We start from the raw sequence: 20,431 nt of genomic DNA on the forward strand, positions 1-20,431 counted from the left end.
GATAGAACATAGACAGGTATCTATAGATCGATTGGTAGAATATAGACTAACAGATATAGATAGATAGATAGATAGATAGATAGATAGATAGATAGATAGATAGATAGATAAACAGATGGATGGATAGATAGATAGATAGATAGATAGATAGATAGATATCTAGACAGATGGTTTGATAGGACATAGATAGCCATTTTTAAGAGACAGAATTGTATAGAAGCAATGAAAATGGGAGAAATAATTCAAAGTAATCGATCGTCTTGAATGTCTGAGAGTGATATAACCTGATGTGTCAGTATATACGGTCCATACAGCGAAGACCCGTAAGAATGTTTCTCAAATGTTTTGGGTCACCATTGAGATCAATAACGATCAGTTTCTCAATAAGAAGAGAATGCTTTAAACAAAACACAATTAAAGGAGATTACACTCTCAAGATGAAGTAGCTTCCTTAATTCTTGAAGACATACACTGCAACATATATGAGAACGTCCCTGAATGAGTTGTAATTTGACTTTTCCACCTAGAAGTTTTTGATCACAAAGCGCGGAGACATACTTCCTTGGAGATATCTCATGGCATATAGGGTTTTTACCCGTTTGCAGTACGAGACCAGCGAGAAGTGCAGGGTCTTCGTCCCTCTATCTATCGCCAGCTCCAGCCCGATAGCACAGCGCTGATATGCGGCCATAGTCACGTGAGGTCGGAGAGAAAGATATGGGCAATTGTATCAGATTGAATTGTATAATTGTATCAGAATCATGACTCGGATATCTGTTTACTTGCGAATATCGTACAAACCTATTAGCAATGGCAACCTATTGTTCGAAATAGAAAATCAATTTAATTAACATAAAGCTGAAGATATATTCTGTAACAAACTCTATAAACTGATGTAATACCAAAAACGGTATATTTGCGATAGAAGAAGCAACAACATGAAATGAAATCATGACGAAGTCACTCTAAGATTTACTTCTTAATAAGTGGAACGAAAAGGCAGACGTATTTTCATACAAAATAGATACGTTGAAAAAGGAAAAAAGGAATCACTCACAAAATGTGGGAACATGAACTTGAGCAAAAGCCGTTATTTTGTCACTGTCGACACGCCAACTGCGATAGCTCTTTCTTTGCCACATTTTTTTCTTCCATTTGTTTGAAATGAAAAAAAATCTTTGTTGAAGTGTATGGCGGTGAGAGATTGATTGAAACATTAAAAAGGAGATGTTGATTTAGTGTATTATCTTTAAAGTAAAGTTGAATATAATAATTGGTTTGCCCAGTGTTCTGATGCTTGAATATTTTTTTTTTCCAGTTGGGTTTCGTTTTGATCTTTTCCTATTTCGCTAACTTTCTCATTGCGTAAACATTCATTACCATTGTGGTGAGACAAATATGAGGAAAGACAAAACATGAAAAACGAATAGAAAGACTGTGGAAAGCTGAACACAACTGTAACAATGAACAGCACGTTATCTAGGACATATAGGAATAAGTTGTCGATGAAGGGAAAAGCACCCGTTGAGGGCGCGACGGAGAATAACTGAAGGATCCTGTCTAGAATTAATACAGTACAGATGCGAAAATTTTCAGAACCCCTCTACCGTGCTGAAGTCACTTGGAAGTAATTAGACTTTGCCAAAGTAAAACGATGAAAGTTATATGATTTCGAAGTTTGGCATGTTTTCATTCAGCTGTGATCATGGTCTCACATTCATGACTATCATCAGAGGTGATAATCGTCTCATATCTCACCCACTAGTATTTCGGCCTACACATACTAAAAACAGCTTCAGAGTCGATAATTCATCAGCAACTGTACAACCCTTTCCTCTTGCGAGCTACCCTTGCTGGTTTTCTACCACAAGACAACAAGTGATGTAAATTATCTTAATCTTTCCTTTTTATTTACCGCTTAAAAAAGAGATGTAGCGAAGATTTGAATGTAAGGCATGGGAGTCTTGTAAATCCATGGCATCGTTACCTCATCTTATGTGTATTATGTATTCGGTCCTAGCATCACTATCTCTCCAAAATATGAAATTTAGAATGAAAATACAAATTTAGAAACTCTGTCATTTCCTTATCGTATGAAACTCAGTTTATGTGACAGTGCATTATTATTATTATTATTATTGTTATTATTATTATCATTATTATTATTATTATTATTATCATTATTATCATTACTATTATCATTTAGATCCACATTGAATACAATAAATGAACAATGGATAAACTGTAGATATTTGTTTCAGGTTTGACCTACAACAGAACTGTTGTTCGAACACAGGTTTGTATCCAATAATATAATGTATGTAGGTATGTTTAATGTCATCAAAACCTACTTTGTTGCAGTCAATGTTCCTTATCGTTTTTACAATGTATTTTTTTTTTTACAGCAAAGGTTGTAATTCGTCCCTTTGCCAAAGTCATACGGATATCTTATAAACATTACCTATCAATCTCAGAATGTAGGAGTAGCAGGCTATGTCGGCTTTGATTTTTAAAAGGCATCGATGTTGTTGAAATAGTAGTGTGTAATTCTGTTTTATGATTATATTACATGAAATTTCATGAAATTCGTAATAATGTAAAGGCCTTTATGATCTTTAGGCCTATCGCGAAATGTGTCCTAAATATCATTGTCACTATTTTCTATTAAGTTTTAGCATCAGCAGGATTAACATGCTCATCAATAAACATGTTAGTGTTGCTGTGGTATTAATAGTATACTTACCACTAAGTTTATTGTCATGGGCTTCATCGTCATCTTACCTTGTGTATATCGATTAATAACGGGTATGGCAGAATCTTTTTCGTAAAAATAGTTTCGAATGTTTGCTTTTCAGATTGGAAGAATCTTCATCGGTCGACCACACCAAGCGATAAATTTGTCCTGAGAAGAGGAGTGCGTCTTTGAGATTTATGTGATCACGCAGGATTAGAAATCCCATATAAGCCACTCCCCCTCCCCCCCCCCCCCCCCCCCCCCCCCCCCAACCAACACCGCCACCAATACACCTGCAGTGGCTTACTGCAACTTGTGCACAACACAGCGAAAGAAAATGCAGGTAAAGACTAGTGTCTTGCTGTCTTGGCTGCTACTACTACTACCTAACACGTTTGACACGCTTCGGTAAGCAGACCAATCACATTCCGTGAAAAGTCAGCCAGGTGACTACACACAACGCACACATACACATTCACACACACAAACACACACATACATCAGCTCTCCTCCCAACGGGCTAGCCTCGAAGTCGTGAAATTGAACATCACAAACTTTATCGCCTGGTCCTGCTAGAAGAGTCGCAACTGGTCCGCTGTTGGTGCGTCGATAGTCGGAAGTTTTCTAGTTTCACTGTCAAAACTCAAATGATTAGGCTACCGAATAGAGATATATCGCTTGCGGGTTAGTATTCATCACAAACCTTTTTTGACCAGCTCATGGATCCTTTGACGCTGACGTTCTGTTTCAATTCTTCGAATTTATTTGATCGTTTCGTTTATACCTTCAGCAACCAATCATTGGTGGAGTGAAAAGACGTGGTTGTAAACTTCGGAAAAGCGATTTTGTGTGCAGTAGCGACACGTTTGTACATTGACGTGATTTCTTGATTTTTGCAACTTCTTTTCTTCAATCAGCTTCGCAATTCATGGAACAGAGTGCCACCCTTTGGGCGAGCTCGGACGAAGCTAGACCCGCCAAACTCTCCCCGTATCAACCTTGTCTAGACCAAGCTGTGGAAGGATCGTTCTCAGATAATAATAACAATAATAACAACAACAATCTCAAAGAAAGTGTGCGCAGGGCAAGCGAGAGCGAGGTTGACCTCCATCACGAAGTCGTGTTAGAGCGGGGAATTGTACACCGTGAAAACGAGCGCCAAATCGACGACGCGGCTGAGAAGGACGTCGATAAACACAGCGAGAGTAGCGGGCCCAGTCCCCTTAGCGAGGTGAAGACTGAACCCCAGGGGACGTCGGACAGTGAGCTCGTGAAACACGAGCCGCAGTCGCCGACTTCGTATCATCAACACCACAACCATCATCATCACTCAGAGCTGATTGTAAACCAGCAGTCCCAGGCCCAGAGCAGTGTCGGTGGATCGCCCCGTGAGTTGTGGGCCAGATATCACGAAGCGAAGCGTGGTATGCCGCATCAAGTCGGCTTGAGCCACTTCCAGTCTGAGCAACAACAACAACAGGGGCAACAGCCAAACAACCTTCTCCTGCCTAAAGAAGACGTCGAAGTCTTCTTCAGTAACCTGGACAAGAACTCGGTTTCTGGACTTCACCAGTCCTACCTTCACCCACAGTATCATTTCCCTGCCGATTCACCAATGTATCAGAGCGCGAGTATATCCCTGCAGAGCACCGCCCAGCCGACGGTGTCGCCCGGTGGGATGGTGTCACAGGCGGCCTACGAGGGGTCCTACATCCACTCATCCTCCAACCCCGTCTACGTCCCAACCACGAGGCCGCCTTTCTCGGGAATGCCCCATCCACAGTACATTCAGCACATCCCCGCCGTCTCGAGCCCCAGCCAGAATGCATCGGTCATCCAAGGCAACGCCCATGCCGCCGCAGCCGTGTGGAGCCCACAGACCGACGGAGGGGTAGCCGTCGGGGCAGACTCCCATCATAGAGGTTACTCCTTCCCGACGAGTCCATCGATGACCACGGCTAGTAGCCCGTTATCAGGCAGACACCCCGGCACCACGCCCAACGGCTTGACCGGCTACTCTCCCTACATGAGCTCCGATTTGTCCTCGTGGTCCGCCTTCGATGGCTCAGTTCTCCACTCCAACATGGCGAGAGGCAGCGGGAATATTGGCAGCAGACGACCAACAGGTAAGTTCCCTCACTAATTTAAGTAACCGTGATCATTTTAATCATGTATAATCAATAGAACAACTGTCACTCGGTGCATGGTGGAGAGGGAGACCCAGGAAAGTTGTGATGAATACTATCATATACGTCAAGAGTTGACACAGGGTGATTTGCACACTATTCGATTTTTGTTGTAACAATCTTAAGAATGTACAAATGTTAAATAGTGCTAGATTTCTGACGAATGTGTCTGATTACAATTCATCATCAACCTTGATCAATTTATTTGTGTATCAAAATTTTCAAGTGCTAGTGCCAAAACATTTTCAAATTTCTTTTCTGAAATCTCTCTCTTCTGAAAAGTTTTCATATTCTTTGTCAAGTTTCTTCAAAAATAAACGGATATTTCAAATAAAGTTAAGGCACTCTGAATAGCTTACACTACGTACCTTCATTCTTGGATTATGTTCACGTCAAGATTAATCAGATTAACTTTCGAGATGGTTTAGAGAGTAATATAACGTACATCAAAGCAATAATGAAGTACATTGTTGTATGTATGAAAGAAGTAACCCAAGTCTTGTGGTTTGGTCCAAGGCCCGATAAGATTTCTGTCATTCCATCAACAATCATGTTTCCTTTCATGTGGAACGGTACAGATATACACCCAGGAAATTCATGCCACGCGCGTGATGACTGTCTTGTTATGTGTTTTTTTTTCTTCCCCCGCCAGTCCTTCCGTCCAGTTCTGTAACTCTAAATTTACTCTAGTAGGAAAAACACTTTAAAAACAAAAAGTTGCGGTCGCGGTCCCAGCATTTCTTATTAAACAATGATTCGGCAATCAAACCAGTATCGCGCTTCCAAATTCTCGTTTCCAACTCTTCAGAGATAATAGTGTAACTGACGGAGTGCAACCTTCCTCGATGGTAAAAGAAAGGTAAAGGTGAAGGAAAAAACACCAAAAAGCTATTTAGAGTATAAAAAAGACGATGGCGAAAGAGGATAAAACGAGGAAGAAGACCAGCAATGAGGAAGTAGACAAATAGGAAAGAGGAAAGAGAAGAAAGGGAGAAAGGAGAGAGGGAAAGAAGAAGAAGAAGAAGAGGATGAAGGAGGAAGAGGAGGGAGCAAGTGAGCAAGAGAAAAAAAAAACATTATAAAACGGAGGTGGCAAGTAACTCCACTATCATGACTATCCCATCTTCTTGCCACTGCACGAAGCACTGGTGGTATCTTGTTGTGGCTGATGAAACTCAAAACAAGATAGATAGTTGACTGAGATTTGTTCTGGTCGCCATGGCAACAGTGTTCGGGTGTCGTCTTGCAGCTCTATTCGCAGCGCGGGTGAACGAACGAGAATGATCTCAGAGCAAGATGTGTTGTAACAAGTTAAAGAAACATTAGGCGATCATTTACTGAGTCCGTTCCTGAATAAATCTGGAGCTATGATGGAGACTCAAGATCGTGGTACATTTAATTCAATTCGCACATTTAAATCGATTTGGTGTTCGAAAACGTAGAGATGTTTACCAGAAAGAAAACAATGTTCCTCGTCGCCACTTTAGCATGGTTATTGATATTTCTATTTTTCTAGAGAGTACCCCTACCTCATTCTCAAACGAAACTTTGCATAAACTGTTCAGCCCTCGAATACTGCTTATGTTATTTGGCTTGCAAGACGTAAAGTCGCGGTCAACCTGAAAACATCAGATCGAGGGCGCGCTCTACAGTGAACCCATCTATGTTCTTTCAGAATGATTATTGACGCTGCTCCTGATCGGATCATCATCAAAAACCTGCAGAACTACATAAAATTAAAAGGCACACTTTGGCTGGAACCCTCACTCAACTTTTAAACGGAATGACAATCGAGTTCAAACCCTTAGTGCAATAGTATTGGGTGATATTTTGATACAGGGTACCTTTGATGTGGGGATATAAAGTTCCATTCGTCACCTCTTTTCTCTTTTTTAGATGTCTCCATTTTCTATTTTATCAAAGCGCAGTTCAGTCATGGAGACCATAAAATCTACTTTTATTGTGAAAAGAAAGGAAGAATCGCATGGACATCTAATCGAATACTTTGGGACAGGATTCGTATGACACTGCACAAAAAGCCGAGCATGTTAAGTACTTCATTATTGAATAGACTTTGTAAAACTTTTTTTTTTTCAATTCGGTCCACTCCGTAGGAAAATGATAGAGTGAAATTAATGTTCTTTTAAAAACCCGTTGTTTGTGAGTGTATCTCTCTTTGATTGTCTGTGTGAGGAGGCATTTTGGGGTATGAGGCGGTTAATTGACTTTCTTGGAGAGAAAAATCAACCCTTTTTTGATACGTGAACGCACCACGATCATTAAAAGCATGCTAGCGAGATTTCACACGTGACGGTAACAGCAAATAATCATCAGTATTGAGATTTCGCTATTATCTAATCTTGATGATGCATGTGAAAATGCAGTAAATACTGTTTCTCAAAGTGTTCTTTCTTTTGCTCGGCCACATCATCCAGTTCCAATTTACGTCGTCTCGAAAAGTCTAATGTCGTCATTCCGTTAACTCCTACACTCTTTCCCGCTCGAAAAGAAGAAGAAGAAGAAGGAGAAAAAGAAGAAGAAGAAGAAGAAGAAGAAGAAGAAGAAGAAGAAGAAGGAGAAGAAGAAAAAGAAAAAGTTTGCTGAGAAAGGGTACGGCTACGTGCCAGCCCGTCCAAACCAAAGTCCAATTTAGGGGTAATTATAATTCAAACATTTGAGAATGAATAAACCTATTAATCTTATTCATTTGCAACTCTCAAAATGATTGTACAAATTAATGTGCATTTTGCACGCGAATTAGGCCAAAGTGATCTTGAGAAAATGGTAGATTCCAAAGATCGCTCAGTGAAGACAATGACGCGTATACACGAAGATGATTTCAGATTGGGTAAATGGGCGGAGTCATCTCTTCATTTGACCAATTAGAAAAACAGCAACAACAACCCACTGTTGCCATGGTATGTGCAAGGGGGAGGGGGGCAAAGCGTAGTTTCATGGACGTCAGTTAATTAACCTCGTTAACACGAAAATGTAACAAAAACTGCTTTACCTCGTGTGTTCAAATCAGACAACTTTTTTTTTTTTTACTTTACTTAGACGATCGTATATTTAGTCAAAATAATTGTCGATTCTAAACGAAGTCAAAAGTTTTAGTCAAGAAGCTAATTGTTGATTGTAAACGAAGTCAAAAGTTGTTGGCGGTGGTTTCATGATCTATATACTTACTACAGGGAGATACTTGGATTTCTGTCTAGGTCCGAGTTCACACATCTACAAAGAAATTTGTATTGTAGCTCTGATCGCAGGGAACTCAAACTTTGAATATTCAGCATAATGCCTTATCATTATGTGTACGCTGATTTCATCCTCCCCCAAGAAGAATAAAACAACAGCAACAACAACAACAATAACAACAACAACAACAACAACAACGACAAAACTATAAAAACTTCTTCGTTTTGTCCAAAATGTAACACAGGAGTCATCCCGTAACTTGCGTGAAAATTGGGCCTAAATGCAAAGCACACTTTGTTTGATCATGACTTTTCTACATTTGTTTTGAATTACCGTGGCATTTGACGAGTTTATGACTAGGCCGTTCTCGATTGCTTGCTCTCTGCATTCCTAGAGTAAAGTACCATGAACTGTATCTTAATATTGTCTACAGACTTTTATCGGTAAATTTTGTATATACATCAGCGTACTATCAACATAATATCTCTATAATTATGACCGCACAATTTGCCTACAATCTCGCATTGAGATAACATGCGATTTATCGGTCTGGCTGAATTAAATTGGGCTTTGGTGCTGGCGGATTTCCCCCTGTACTATCCCTATAGTCGTATAAACGTGGGGGAACGAATGACGACTTAATAGTTGATTCGTTTCGCTGTTTCACTCGCAAGTCTTTTGATACTGTATTGAAGTATAGACTGATATTATTTCTCAGGCATGACGAATCTTAACCAAACCCATAATACTTCTGCATGTGATCCAAGCATGGGAGAAAGAATTCCTTCATTGCAAAATGCAGCGAGAAGTGATTTGGTTCATAATTAAAGTCTGATAGAATTACTATACGAATGTACAATTTTATTGGATATTTGGGTTTGAGTTCATGATTATATTGATTTGGTGAAGTGATACAGTAACTACCTTATTGAAGTGCTTTATCTATTTTTATTATGATATCATATTCACTAATTAAAAAATATTTTGATTGCCATAATATCTTGTTATCACAATCACTGCCATCATGATAATCGTAATAGTCAGTATCATATTGATTTGATAATCTCATCCAACATAATGAGGACACTGCTTTTGACTAATTTCATTATTTTTTGTTAAGAATTCATTCATTCATTCATTCATTCATTCATTCATTCATTTTTTTAAAAATATTTGTCCAGGGCGTAAAACTTTGACTTCATTTTCTCGTCATTCCAATTCTATCAACTCTCTTGCCGCAACGAATGTTAACAAGGAATTTTAGGCATGATAATGTGAAGACCACCATTCATATAGAGACTGACAAAGTACTGGAAATCTGAGAGGTATACCGGGTGAGGTATATATTGAGTTGTGGGATGACCATGATGTTAGCGTGTCAAGAGTCAAAGCGCACGAACTCAAACACGCGGCCACTCGAGGGCGATTGTGTACATACGTGTCGGCTGCTTTGCTTTGATGGCGATGTATCGATGTTCATCAGGTAAACGTCATAAACCCCTTTGCCAATTGTGACTGAACTTGATGTTTTACTAGCGGCAAAGTTTAACGTATGGAGTCGCTCGCGCCGTCGTAAACATGAGAACAACAATGCCGCGACATAAATACTGGTGTATTCTGTGCGAATGGCGGTGAGTGTCATAAAGTTATAGCAAGCGGATTGAACATGGGGATTACTCACAGAGACTTAAGGATCGCAGAACAATAGGAAAGGCTGGGTGCCCTGTATAGTAAAAACAAGGAGGTATCACCACATAACCTCAGTGGTAAAAACAAATTGGCCAAAAAAAAAAAAAAGTGACTCTCTGCACACCGGTGGTTTGCGAGCTGCCGTCATCAGAGGACGAGACATGTAATTAGTCAATTTACGATGAAGTGCGAAGCTGGTTCTTCTGCGGGTTTAATGGAGTCATGTCTTGTAGTTTCATGGATACTCCTTAAAAAGTTGTTGAACTTTGTTGTCTATTCTTGTCTAAAGACAATTCAGTGAACAAAGAAACACTAGAAATGTTTAGAAAAAAAAAGTTGTCACTTTCCTGATAAATATGAACAAACTCCACCGAGCTAGTGAACTGCTTCCGAAATGGTGTAGTCAGTATATATTCTAACTCCACTGACTGTCCACAGACAGAAATGGTGTTGTAAATCCTCTCAGTCATATATTGCTCAATAAGAAAAACACAGTTCTTCTTATTACTTATTACGGTCTATATCAAGCGCATATTAAAAAAAAGCTTTTCAAATGAACTCGAATTTATTCAACATTTTCAAATTTTGCATATTCTGGTCATCTATTGTCTTTTTGTTGCCGTGATATCATTCATGATAACTTTTTCCTCTCTTTGTCATATCAGAAAGAAAAAAAAAGATATAAGTGACCATATACCTAATATTAAGATACATAAGTCTTAAGTAGTGTGAAGTAGTAACACTGTGCTTATTGTACTGGTTATACAGGAGATTAGCAAACTAATAATCAGGTATAGGAGTTGTTGATAAAGTAGGGCCTAAACTGGCGATGTCGTGTTACAGTGTTTGCTGTGGTACATGACGGTGTGTACTTATTAAATGCTTTTGAACGTACTATTTGTCTTTATTTGATTGATCAAGTGGGAATTAAGTAGTACTTCTTTTCAGAATTAGCCAAAGTATGCCAAAGTCTTGGCAGTACATGCATGCAAAGGGATGTGGGTGTTTAATTTTACCACGAGGCTCATGAGGTGAGCGTTGCAGCGACCTACCCGAGACCTTACCGTCATAACACAGGCATAATGCACTCCCAACTTGCCCAAGCGAGCTTTATTCTGTCCATGCACTCTACGCGAGTCATTGACGTATTGGGTTATATCTCTGTTTAGATACGGAGCATATACAGTATTATCTTTATCGCAAAACTGTGAACCGTTGCCCAAGATTACAGGCCATGATAATTTTGTGTCGAGCATAAACATTATTGCGCCTCCTGCGCTCTTGGACCGGGATTTACCGTGTTGGAGGCCTGTTCGGTGAAACCATGGAGCTAGATGGTGTAACGAAGTTTCTCGCGACCTCTGCCGGTCGAACTGCTCATGTGAGATCACTATGAGAAGTCTAAACATGGAATCACTTTCATTATTTTCTGAGTCTAGTGTCACTTCAGGCGAAGACCTATGAATTAAAATGCAAGGAGACACCATACTGCAGTTGACTTCAATGAATAGATTGACAATAGGGGTCAACATTCCATAACCGTCCCATTTCCATTTTGTAGGTCCGATTTTAACTGGAAGGTAACTTGGACGTAGCGTGGAATTACACTTAAATCTGAATACAAAAGACATGTTCCTTAACTTGATTTATCTTGAAATCAGGTACTATATTGGTCTCGAAACATCGATACATAAGGGCTAGGAATGAATAGATTCTTCCAGATGAGAGGTTGGCATGGAATTCTACGTTTCTTCAAACCGAAAATGTGTCAAAATGTCAGTTTCAGGGTAGTCGAAGTTCAAGTGGCACTATAAGATATATATACAGTATCTTTCTCTCATTTTATGATATTAATCAAAGGAAGAAAAGTGAACTTTAATGAACTTAGGAAGTTCTGAGGATCTAGTAGTAGAGATTTCTGACTGACAAAATGCTTTAGAGAAAATCTTGATAACATCATAGTTTGAGTTTCGGAAATTCTAATTTCCGAAATTGAACAAATTGTTATGAGTTTGAGAGAAAGTAAGTAAATATCGAATTGATTACTAAGATTATCAGGTGTTAACATCATCATTTGTTACTACAGTATAATGACATGAAATTACATTTTGTAGACGAGCGTTCTTTGATTGATATATCATTGTTGTAAATGAGATCATATAATTTAACGCTATAATTATGTTGTTCGACAGAGAGTGAAACATGTAGTGTTCACCAAATAGTTTAGATAACAATGTCAACTACCTCTGGTAGTGTGATATTTCAGCTTGCTGATTATCTATGGAAATTATGCACTTGTTCTGTGCTACCAGAATGGGAGTGAGATGTTATTTCGTGCACCGATTGACTCGAAAACAAATGTGTTTTATATCGAATCGATTGATGATAACACTTAAGGCATGAAGACAATAATGATCGGTATGAAAAAGCTATTTTTTTTTCCTAAATTAAAACATAGCGATTTCATCCTCTTTTTCCTGAAACTTTTTTTGTTATTAGTTTGTAGATTTCATTTATTAAGGCGTGAATGATCCTAAGCGTATGGGAACGACAAGTCCAACGGCACTGCGATGTGTATAATATATTTCCTCATACACTATACAGTACATTATGATATACCTTCAATCGTCCAAAATTGCACTTCCCGTTTTCTGTACAGCCGTATTCTAACTTTATCATTTGGAACTTTCTATCAAAACCCACGGACCGTCTGCAACTTTGGTCCAGAACGATTTCATCTCATCAACATGAGTGTTTTGATAAACATTTTGTTCGGGTATGGGACGGACAGGAACTTCATCAAAGCACTTGTGCATCGTTTGATTTCCACCCCCGTGGTTTGCCACCGATATTGCCACCTACCCGTAGTAGGCCTAAACTCCTATTTCCTTTATTGACCGGACCTTCTCAAACAGGACTTCACATACCAGCACTTTTTACTCAATTTTGTCCATCGGCTTCCTCTTAGAAGCCAAGTCCACTATAGCTCACCGGAAATGACAGCTAAACTTGAGAGATGACGATTTGGACCTTGCAGGTGCAACACTGGTCCATGATGGCTCATTTTATGATTACACGTCTATTTGCCCTGTGTTTTACCATGGACCTACATGGTTTTACATAGCCTTTCAAACTGCAGGCACCTCCCCTCGTATACGCCAGCCAACAACAACCTGGGACCATAAAACCGAAGTCCTGCTGGTGCTAAACATCGAAACGCATTAAATCCATAAAAAAGGGTTTACAGGATGTCCCACCGAGTTTCCATCGTAAGGGTAAAATGATCAAAAAAGTGCCAATATCATTTATATGAGCTGAATTGTAGCACCAATTTTCCCATACTCATGATTAAAAAAATTCAGAAAGAATTCCCAAAGTGTAAAGTAATGAGTTTAATCTAAATGTTTGAAACTTTATTCATCCAGCGGGGGATTGATTAATCAAAATTACACGACAAAAGCATTGCATTCCTTGTTATACTTAAAACCATTTTGCCTCAGTCCCAAATGTCGATATTCCATTTCATTAAAATACGTCTATACCTGATTATCCAATAGAAAAAATTCCATATATCATTTACATAGCTTGACCACGTCTGCGGAACCGTTTGTTCGTCAACATCGTGTAGATTTGTTATTGCGTTGAAACAGTGGTCAACTGGATAGTAAGGAGTGAGCTCACTAATGAAATAAGTCTATATCAAAGCACAAATAATTTCGGTAACATTGCAGCTAATAGTAATAGAGAGAGAAAAAAAGACACGGACAAACGCCTGAATTTGAGTAAGCAATCATCCAGGAACCAGAAAGTGTGTCGTTAACAAATTGTGCTTTGTGGGTCTCTTTGTCGTTGCCTGTTAACATGGTTAACATGACACCCATGTGAGGTCATTTCATTCAGGAACCTCTCTTTGAAATAGAAAGTTATAATCAGTATTCAATGCAAAATCGAAGAGAAATGTTCAGTACCGTGCGTGCCTTCTTCTGACCGATTGTTGCGTGCAGGAGGCCTCTGTTTCTTGTATCTGATCTCTCTTGCTGTGATTCGTCATTCATCATTAAGATAGTTACCTAAATAAGCTGGAAATTAATTTTCCTTAAGTCTTACTCGTCATTTTGGTTCACTCAATCTAGAAAGGAGCTTTCTGACACCTCGATCTGAGTTCATTTTGTTACTGTCACACAAGACCATAAGAGAAGTAGAGAAAAAGAGAAATGGAAAGAAATAGCAGAACATCGCAAAGCTCTAGCCATCGTCTTTATTTAACTCGGAATAGGACTGAATTAATCACTTCAAAAAATCAGTGTTTTTAACTTTGTTGTCGATCAGGCCCGTAGAAGCCTCGATTCTATTAACCAAATGGATAGAGGCGACCAGGAAAAGAACTACACCAGGGAGGTGGCACCTCTCTGACTACACAGTGTAGTTCCATTTTGTACGGATGTAGAGGAATGGTGAGAAGAAAAAGAAGAAGAAGAAGAAGAAATACCAAGTGTTAACAATTAATACGAGAACGACAGGGATGTTGACATTTCGTCACACTGTGAGCATTAGTGTCCCCTTCTGTTTCGGCTTGAGTAAATATTGAATAACCCCCAGATTTTGGTCCAAGGGGTAATTTATAAACTTCACACTGATCCTCCTCGGAGAAGGATGTCCGTTGTGGTGAAGAGCTCAACCAGCCCCAGTCCACTATTAACCGGATCTGTGTTTGTCGAGGCGGTGCCATTAAACACTATAAAATCCATACAAGGTGTAGAGGTGGATAGAAGCGGGAAATCTCTTTTGGAAATCGGAGAACCAAAATGTTTGGCGTTGTCTTCCCTTCCTGGGCAGTTCTTCCTCTATTTCGCAAGTTTGTCTGTTACGATATGTGCACCTTCTCCTCTCTTCCTTCACCTTCTCTCTCTCCCTCCCTCTCTCTCTCTCTCTCTCTCTCTCGTTCTCTTTTCTTCCATTGTACTCCATCTCCCTCTTTCTATGCAATCATGGGATATTTGCTGTTTTAGTCGTCTTTTCTTTCTCTTCTTCTTGATCGATGACAGTCTCAGCCGCGATTGCAAATTCGAAAGATAAAGTCACTTTAGTCAACTTGAAATTAATTGATTTTATGCGTTAAGATGCAAAATAAAACAATGGAAAGTAAATAAACGAATGAAAAATGAATGTATGAATGCTATTAAAAAAAAAGAATACTACAAGTGTATTTGCCTGAATATAGAAACAAGGGACTTTGGGAAGATGTTAGCGATCATTACGCAGGTTTGATTTTGCGTTGTCATTTCTTTTTCTTTGCACAAGGGTTAGATATATTATTTACCATTGGGAGCAGTGGTTAGTGAGTTTAAAAAATGTTCGAGTTATCACATTTGATGCATATGTGAAGGTTAGTTGTATCGTAAAACTTCATAACTCATACCATATAAAAATTCTGCACTAAAGCCTAAAATATAAGGAGATATCACTATTTTTCTCAATAAACCATTACTGTATACGGCTTATTCTAGAAACAATTTCATCATAACTGTTGTTCACATTTTGTATATTTAATAGTACTTATTGAGTAGCATTTTTACATTGGTTATTTCTATACCTAACTCACATTTTAGAACTATTTTGAAGCACTAAATCTGGGTTTCTGTTTCATTTGCGAATAATGAATAATGCCTTTAAAGTCAACGAGTGTATAGGGATCGAGATTCCACGAGCATGACACAAAGGTGCAATTTGTATGTGCTCGTGATTGTTTTCCCTCTGGAGTGTGGAGGGAGGACAGGCGAGGATGACATGAAGAAAAAACTTTCAAAACTGATCTGTCTTTCCAGAGAAACCTCACCCACATTACGGCATGACATGATCACTGTGTTTCTGTATTCATAACCAGGGAGTGATGGTTCGCTTGTAAAAGGAAACCATGCTACTCCCAAACCACATAGCGCAAAATTACGTTTTATTTTATTAGTCGCTCTGAACCAGTGGGTTAGGCAGGTGTTGACAAGGAATAGCCAGATAACTGTCAACCACCGAAAGTTCGCTTTTGACCATTAGAGAAGCGTTATATTATGGTTCAGTCGTTTGGATCATACTGCATTGTTCTCTTACTTATACTTTGATACAATGTGGCATTCAAAGGGTGGCGAAGTCTTGTCTGTTTAATAAAATCATGGTGTGTCCTCCGACATTCTGATATTCCATACTTGAGAAACTCTTTAGGTCTAGTTGCCTATTTTAACCATGCAATTTCAACGTTCATTCGTTCTACATCTGTCTGTCCATAACCATTGTATTCTTTGTCCTTTGGCTTCTGCATAGCATACCCTCATTTTTCTCCAAAAAAATATATATAAGCCCCAGCGTCTTGATCGGAGACTGTGGATGTTGTAAGTCTGCAATCGACAAGTTACGATCATCAGTGGACATGTTTGACGTCCCATACAGCTTGAATTTGTCCTCCGCTAAACAATCGGTCTTCGGGAACAATAATTCTATATCTGAGGTCGTAATCCTGTGTGTATCGCAGTATTGGTGACTTCATAACAATCTGTGCAAATATTGAAAATAGAGAGATAATTGTTGGGGCGATGAGTAGCAAATCCTGTGTGGTACTCCATGTCATTTCTTTGACGCCTGAACCCACTCGTGGCCATCAGTAAGGAAGCACTGGCAGCTCGAGTAAATCATACAGAAATGATGCGTCTGTTTCGCGCGCTCGCTTGTGTTTTTAGAAATCAGGTTGTGACGTGGAGAGTTATTAGCAAGAGGCTTAAAAATACACACGTTTATCAAACAATGAACAGTGATAAAGAGCCGATCAAGTTAATTTCCCCTCCCTCCCCCCCCCCCCCCAATCAATTGCAGATCAGTCTTGGTGGTAAAAGGCATTATTAATACCTCTACAGATGAAACAAAAACCCAGCTTTGGTGCTTCAAAATAGTTCTAAAATGTGAGTTAGGAATAGAAACAACCAATGTAAAAATGTTGATCAGTACAAACAAGCATCGTTGAATATACAAACTGTGAACAATAGTTATAATATTTTTTTTTCTAGAATAAACCGTCTACGTATACATTTATGGTTTATTGAGAAAAGTGGTCATATATCCTTTTATTGTTGGCTTTATTGCGAAATTTTCATATCGAAGGATGTTTTGTAATACAACTGACGTCCACATATGTATAAAAATGTGATAACTCGAACATTTTTAAATCATTGCTCCCAATGGTAAACAATACCTTTATTTGCAATCTGTGTGTGTGTGTGTGTGTATGTGTGTGCATGTGTGTGCATGTGTGTGTGTGTGTGTTTCTTTTTCAGTGGTTCATCAGTAACGCTCTTTGCAAATAGCGTCAAGTACTAATGAGAATAGTGATAAGAATATTAGGAGTAATAATGATAATGCGAGAAATAATAATGATAATAAAAATGACGCTGATGGAAATTGTGATATAATGAATATATGGTCCTATTTACCCGAAGTTATTGAAGATACGGAAACTCCTTAAAGACAACCTACTTATATCATTCTGCTAATATCCTCTCAAATTTACTACAGGTTTGGAACAAGTTTTGCTTTCAAATTATTCAAGAAAGATAACTTATTATTTTTCTCAAAGATCAAAAAAGCGACTACGCACAGTTCTTAATCCTGCAAATATTGTCCGTATTCTGGAAGTCAGTCTGCGAAAATAAGACTCATGTAGTATAACCAAGGAGGTACTAGTACCTCCTTGGTATAACAGTGTATTAGTAAATGAAAGAAAGATATTATTCAGAGAGCTGAAGGTTCAGATGCGAGTTAATTTGTAGAGGGAGACAAAGTGAAGAAACTCGCATCTGAGTGTATTAGCACTTGCATCAATTTCTCTAATTGATGCGCTCGGTAACATAACCACAACTTACTTTAACAAAAAACAAGACACCCATTTGTGGTGTAGTGAAATTCAGGAAGATACAGAGGTGTAAGCTGTATAAGCCTATAGATACATATAATACTAATAGATGCTATTAGTATGTGAGAGGTAGACCTAGTCTGGCCAATCAGCATGGTGCAGTCACTGTGGATTATCATGTAATTGTTAAGTCTGCTGTGTAGAGAGGAAGTGAGGATGTTCAATTCTCAAGTGTTTGTATGTTCCTATGTGTAACGATGAGTTGCCGTAGCAGACGATCAAAGGATCAATGCCAGGTTTAGGTTGATTCCCGCGTTATATCAGTTGCGCACAGGATAAGAACAAACAAAACGGCTTTTGTCGCGACCGAACATCTTCGCGGAAAGCCGAGCGGTGCATGCGCTCGTAAATCAAACCGACTGCCATTCGCTAATAATGTATACAGCGGTTTTACAAATGGCCGACCCCGACTTGAAAAGTTCAGCGTCCGTTTATTTGAAAAGTTGGCTAATATGCACGGAAGCGTACTTCGGTGCGAGCGCAGACCAGACGGCCGTGCAAGTTTTACTCGTCATATTTTACCCCCTCCCCGCTCTTTTGACAGTTACATTTGTAAGAAACGCTCCGTTTAAACGCCGTTTCGATTTCAGTGTTTGTTTATATCCAGCTAGAGAGAGCTAACAACTTTCAGAGACAGAAAGTGCCTCGTTTTTCTGTCTACACCTCCCAAAGACAGTCAATTTGTTCGCCTCTTTCAAGTCCAAAAGACACCAAGTTTTCCGAGGGGAAAATTATGGATCTTCATCTACGGAGGCTGGAAAAAAAAACGATGTGATTTATTCACGGCGTTAAATCCATGAGACACAAGCAGTAAAACACTCCAAAGCTGCACACGTAGATCCATAATTTTGAGTAATATGGATTTATGAATGAGTTTGTAAACATCTGTGCCATTAGGTTCTCGGACGTTCAAGTTGTTAACAGAAAACCGTGTTTATTCATTCTCCTGGGAAAAAAGAGGAAAATAATAAAAATTCTCTTTACGATCTCTCTAGCATGGAAGGTAACGATCAGGGTCCATGGAACACGTTTGCAGAGGGATAGAGGAATTCAGGATTGCCGTTATTAAGAGGAAGCTTGTAGTTTTCTATAGTATAATTGTCACGGATTGTAATTCATGCGTGTCTGCCTTCGATCTGTCTCCAAATATCTTTTAAACTATCACGAGGAGACTGTCATGCCGTTGTGTGGTGAGCAATAAAAGTTCTTGAAACGTGCCCCATTTTGTTTTTAAGTTTTACATCTAACATTACGGAGGTGAAACTCATGACATTCTTGCATTTCTCGTTACATGAAAGAGCTAGCTTTTATAGCGACACGCATGTTCAGGGAACTATGAATTCCTTTACGAGACATTTTCTGTACTGGTCAGGTATGTCTTTGTAGTGACAGCGTACTGAAGACACATGAAGGACTTTCCACTACCCCCCCCCCCCCCCCAAAAAAAAAAAAAAGGAAGTGAAGGAGAGCAAAAAGATGAATAGAGTTTAGTTCATCATTATGTTTAGACAATACTCACAAAAGGAAATGTCCGATCTTACGTTTAGATGCAAAGAATTGAAACTGGTCCTCTAAACAAAACAAGAATATTGTCTGTGTCGATTCCAGAATGTCTGGAAAGAAACTCAACTTGCATGCACGGCATGTGGTATTCTTTTTCAAGTTCGAGAACAGTGTGTTTAGGGGTAAAAAAAAAAGAGCTGAAGAAGAACGATCTGGTGAAAAGTAACCTTGCAAATATGGAAGGAGTGTTTCGTCTCAGAGCGACCACCAATCCAACGCGTGAGCTACGGCAGCAGAGCGAGAGACAATAAAACGTTAATTAGGAGTCCCGTAAACTAAACAACGCGGTGAAGGATGGCTTGCCATACTTTTGACGACCAATTTTTCTACGGGAAGCTCTTTTCGTCTTCCTACACGACCATTTAGTTATAGACGCGTTGCGTTTACACTTGTAGCAACTGGAACTCATCAAACTTTTGTTTATGAAACGTATGAAGAGAAGAAAAAAAAAACCAACAACGCAAAAAAACGAAAAGAAACTACTAGTATAATAATGCACCACCTCGTGGCAGGCTGTTAAAGATTGTCAAGTGTTGACTCAGACCTTTTACTGAAAAGACTTTATATGGCAAGAATGGAAAGTTCAAATTATGTTCAAAGGATGGACTGAAGGCAATAGAGCTACATCTAAAAGTTGCTTCCAGCTGTAAATGTGTATGATGGTGGCGTGACTCTTTATATTTCGCATGACGCAGAGCTGCTGAGTCCCCCTTATTGCTGGAGGCTTCCTGAAATCTGCTGAAAACTTCCATTCATCTTCTCTCTGGTGAAGAAAATAAAAAGAACCTTAACATCTCCCACAAAAATTACATATAACCCACAAGTATCCACCGAATTCCCGGCTTTGTGGACTGCAGAAGATGGTAGCACCGCTGTCGAACATCTGCTCGTTGCACATTCATTATTCACATTCAATTCACATTTATTTCGCATAAAAACACAAGGTAAAATATTACAGAGATTTCCTTTGGGTAACACCTGTAAAAGGCGAACGCTTGTCGGGTAAGGTGCAAGTATTTATGTTTGGTTTTTGAATAAAATTGAATTGAATTGAATTGAATTGAATTATCTACCTAATTTCCGGCTCTGTGGACTGTAGTTACTACATGTATA

The 20,431-nt window shown here is 39.1% G+C and overlaps 1 protein-coding gene across 1 annotated transcript in view; it reads left to right on the forward strand.

The window, feature by feature from the left end:
* The first annotated feature begins 3,534 nt into the window (after positions 1-3,534).
* Positions 3,535-20,431, forward strand: part of LOC139727845 (uncharacterized) — a 41,131-nt gene continuing 24,234 nt past the window's right edge. Inside the window, exon 1 of the mRNA XM_071638818.1 lies at positions 3,535-4,860. Coding sequence (XP_071494919.1) covers positions 3,663-4,860 — 1,198 coding nt within the window. The 5' untranslated portion in view covers positions 3,535-3,662. The remainder of the gene's footprint in view (positions 4,861-20,431) is intronic.

The sequence above is a fragment of the Diadema antillarum genome, unplaced genomic scaffold, assembly GCF_040938485.1.
Source record: "Diadema antillarum isolate AM-2024a unplaced genomic scaffold, OU_Dant_1.0 seq00000156_RagTag, whole genome shotgun sequence".
Classification (NCBI taxonomy): domain Eukaryota; kingdom Metazoa; phylum Echinodermata; class Echinoidea; order Diadematoida; family Diadematidae; genus Diadema; species Diadema antillarum.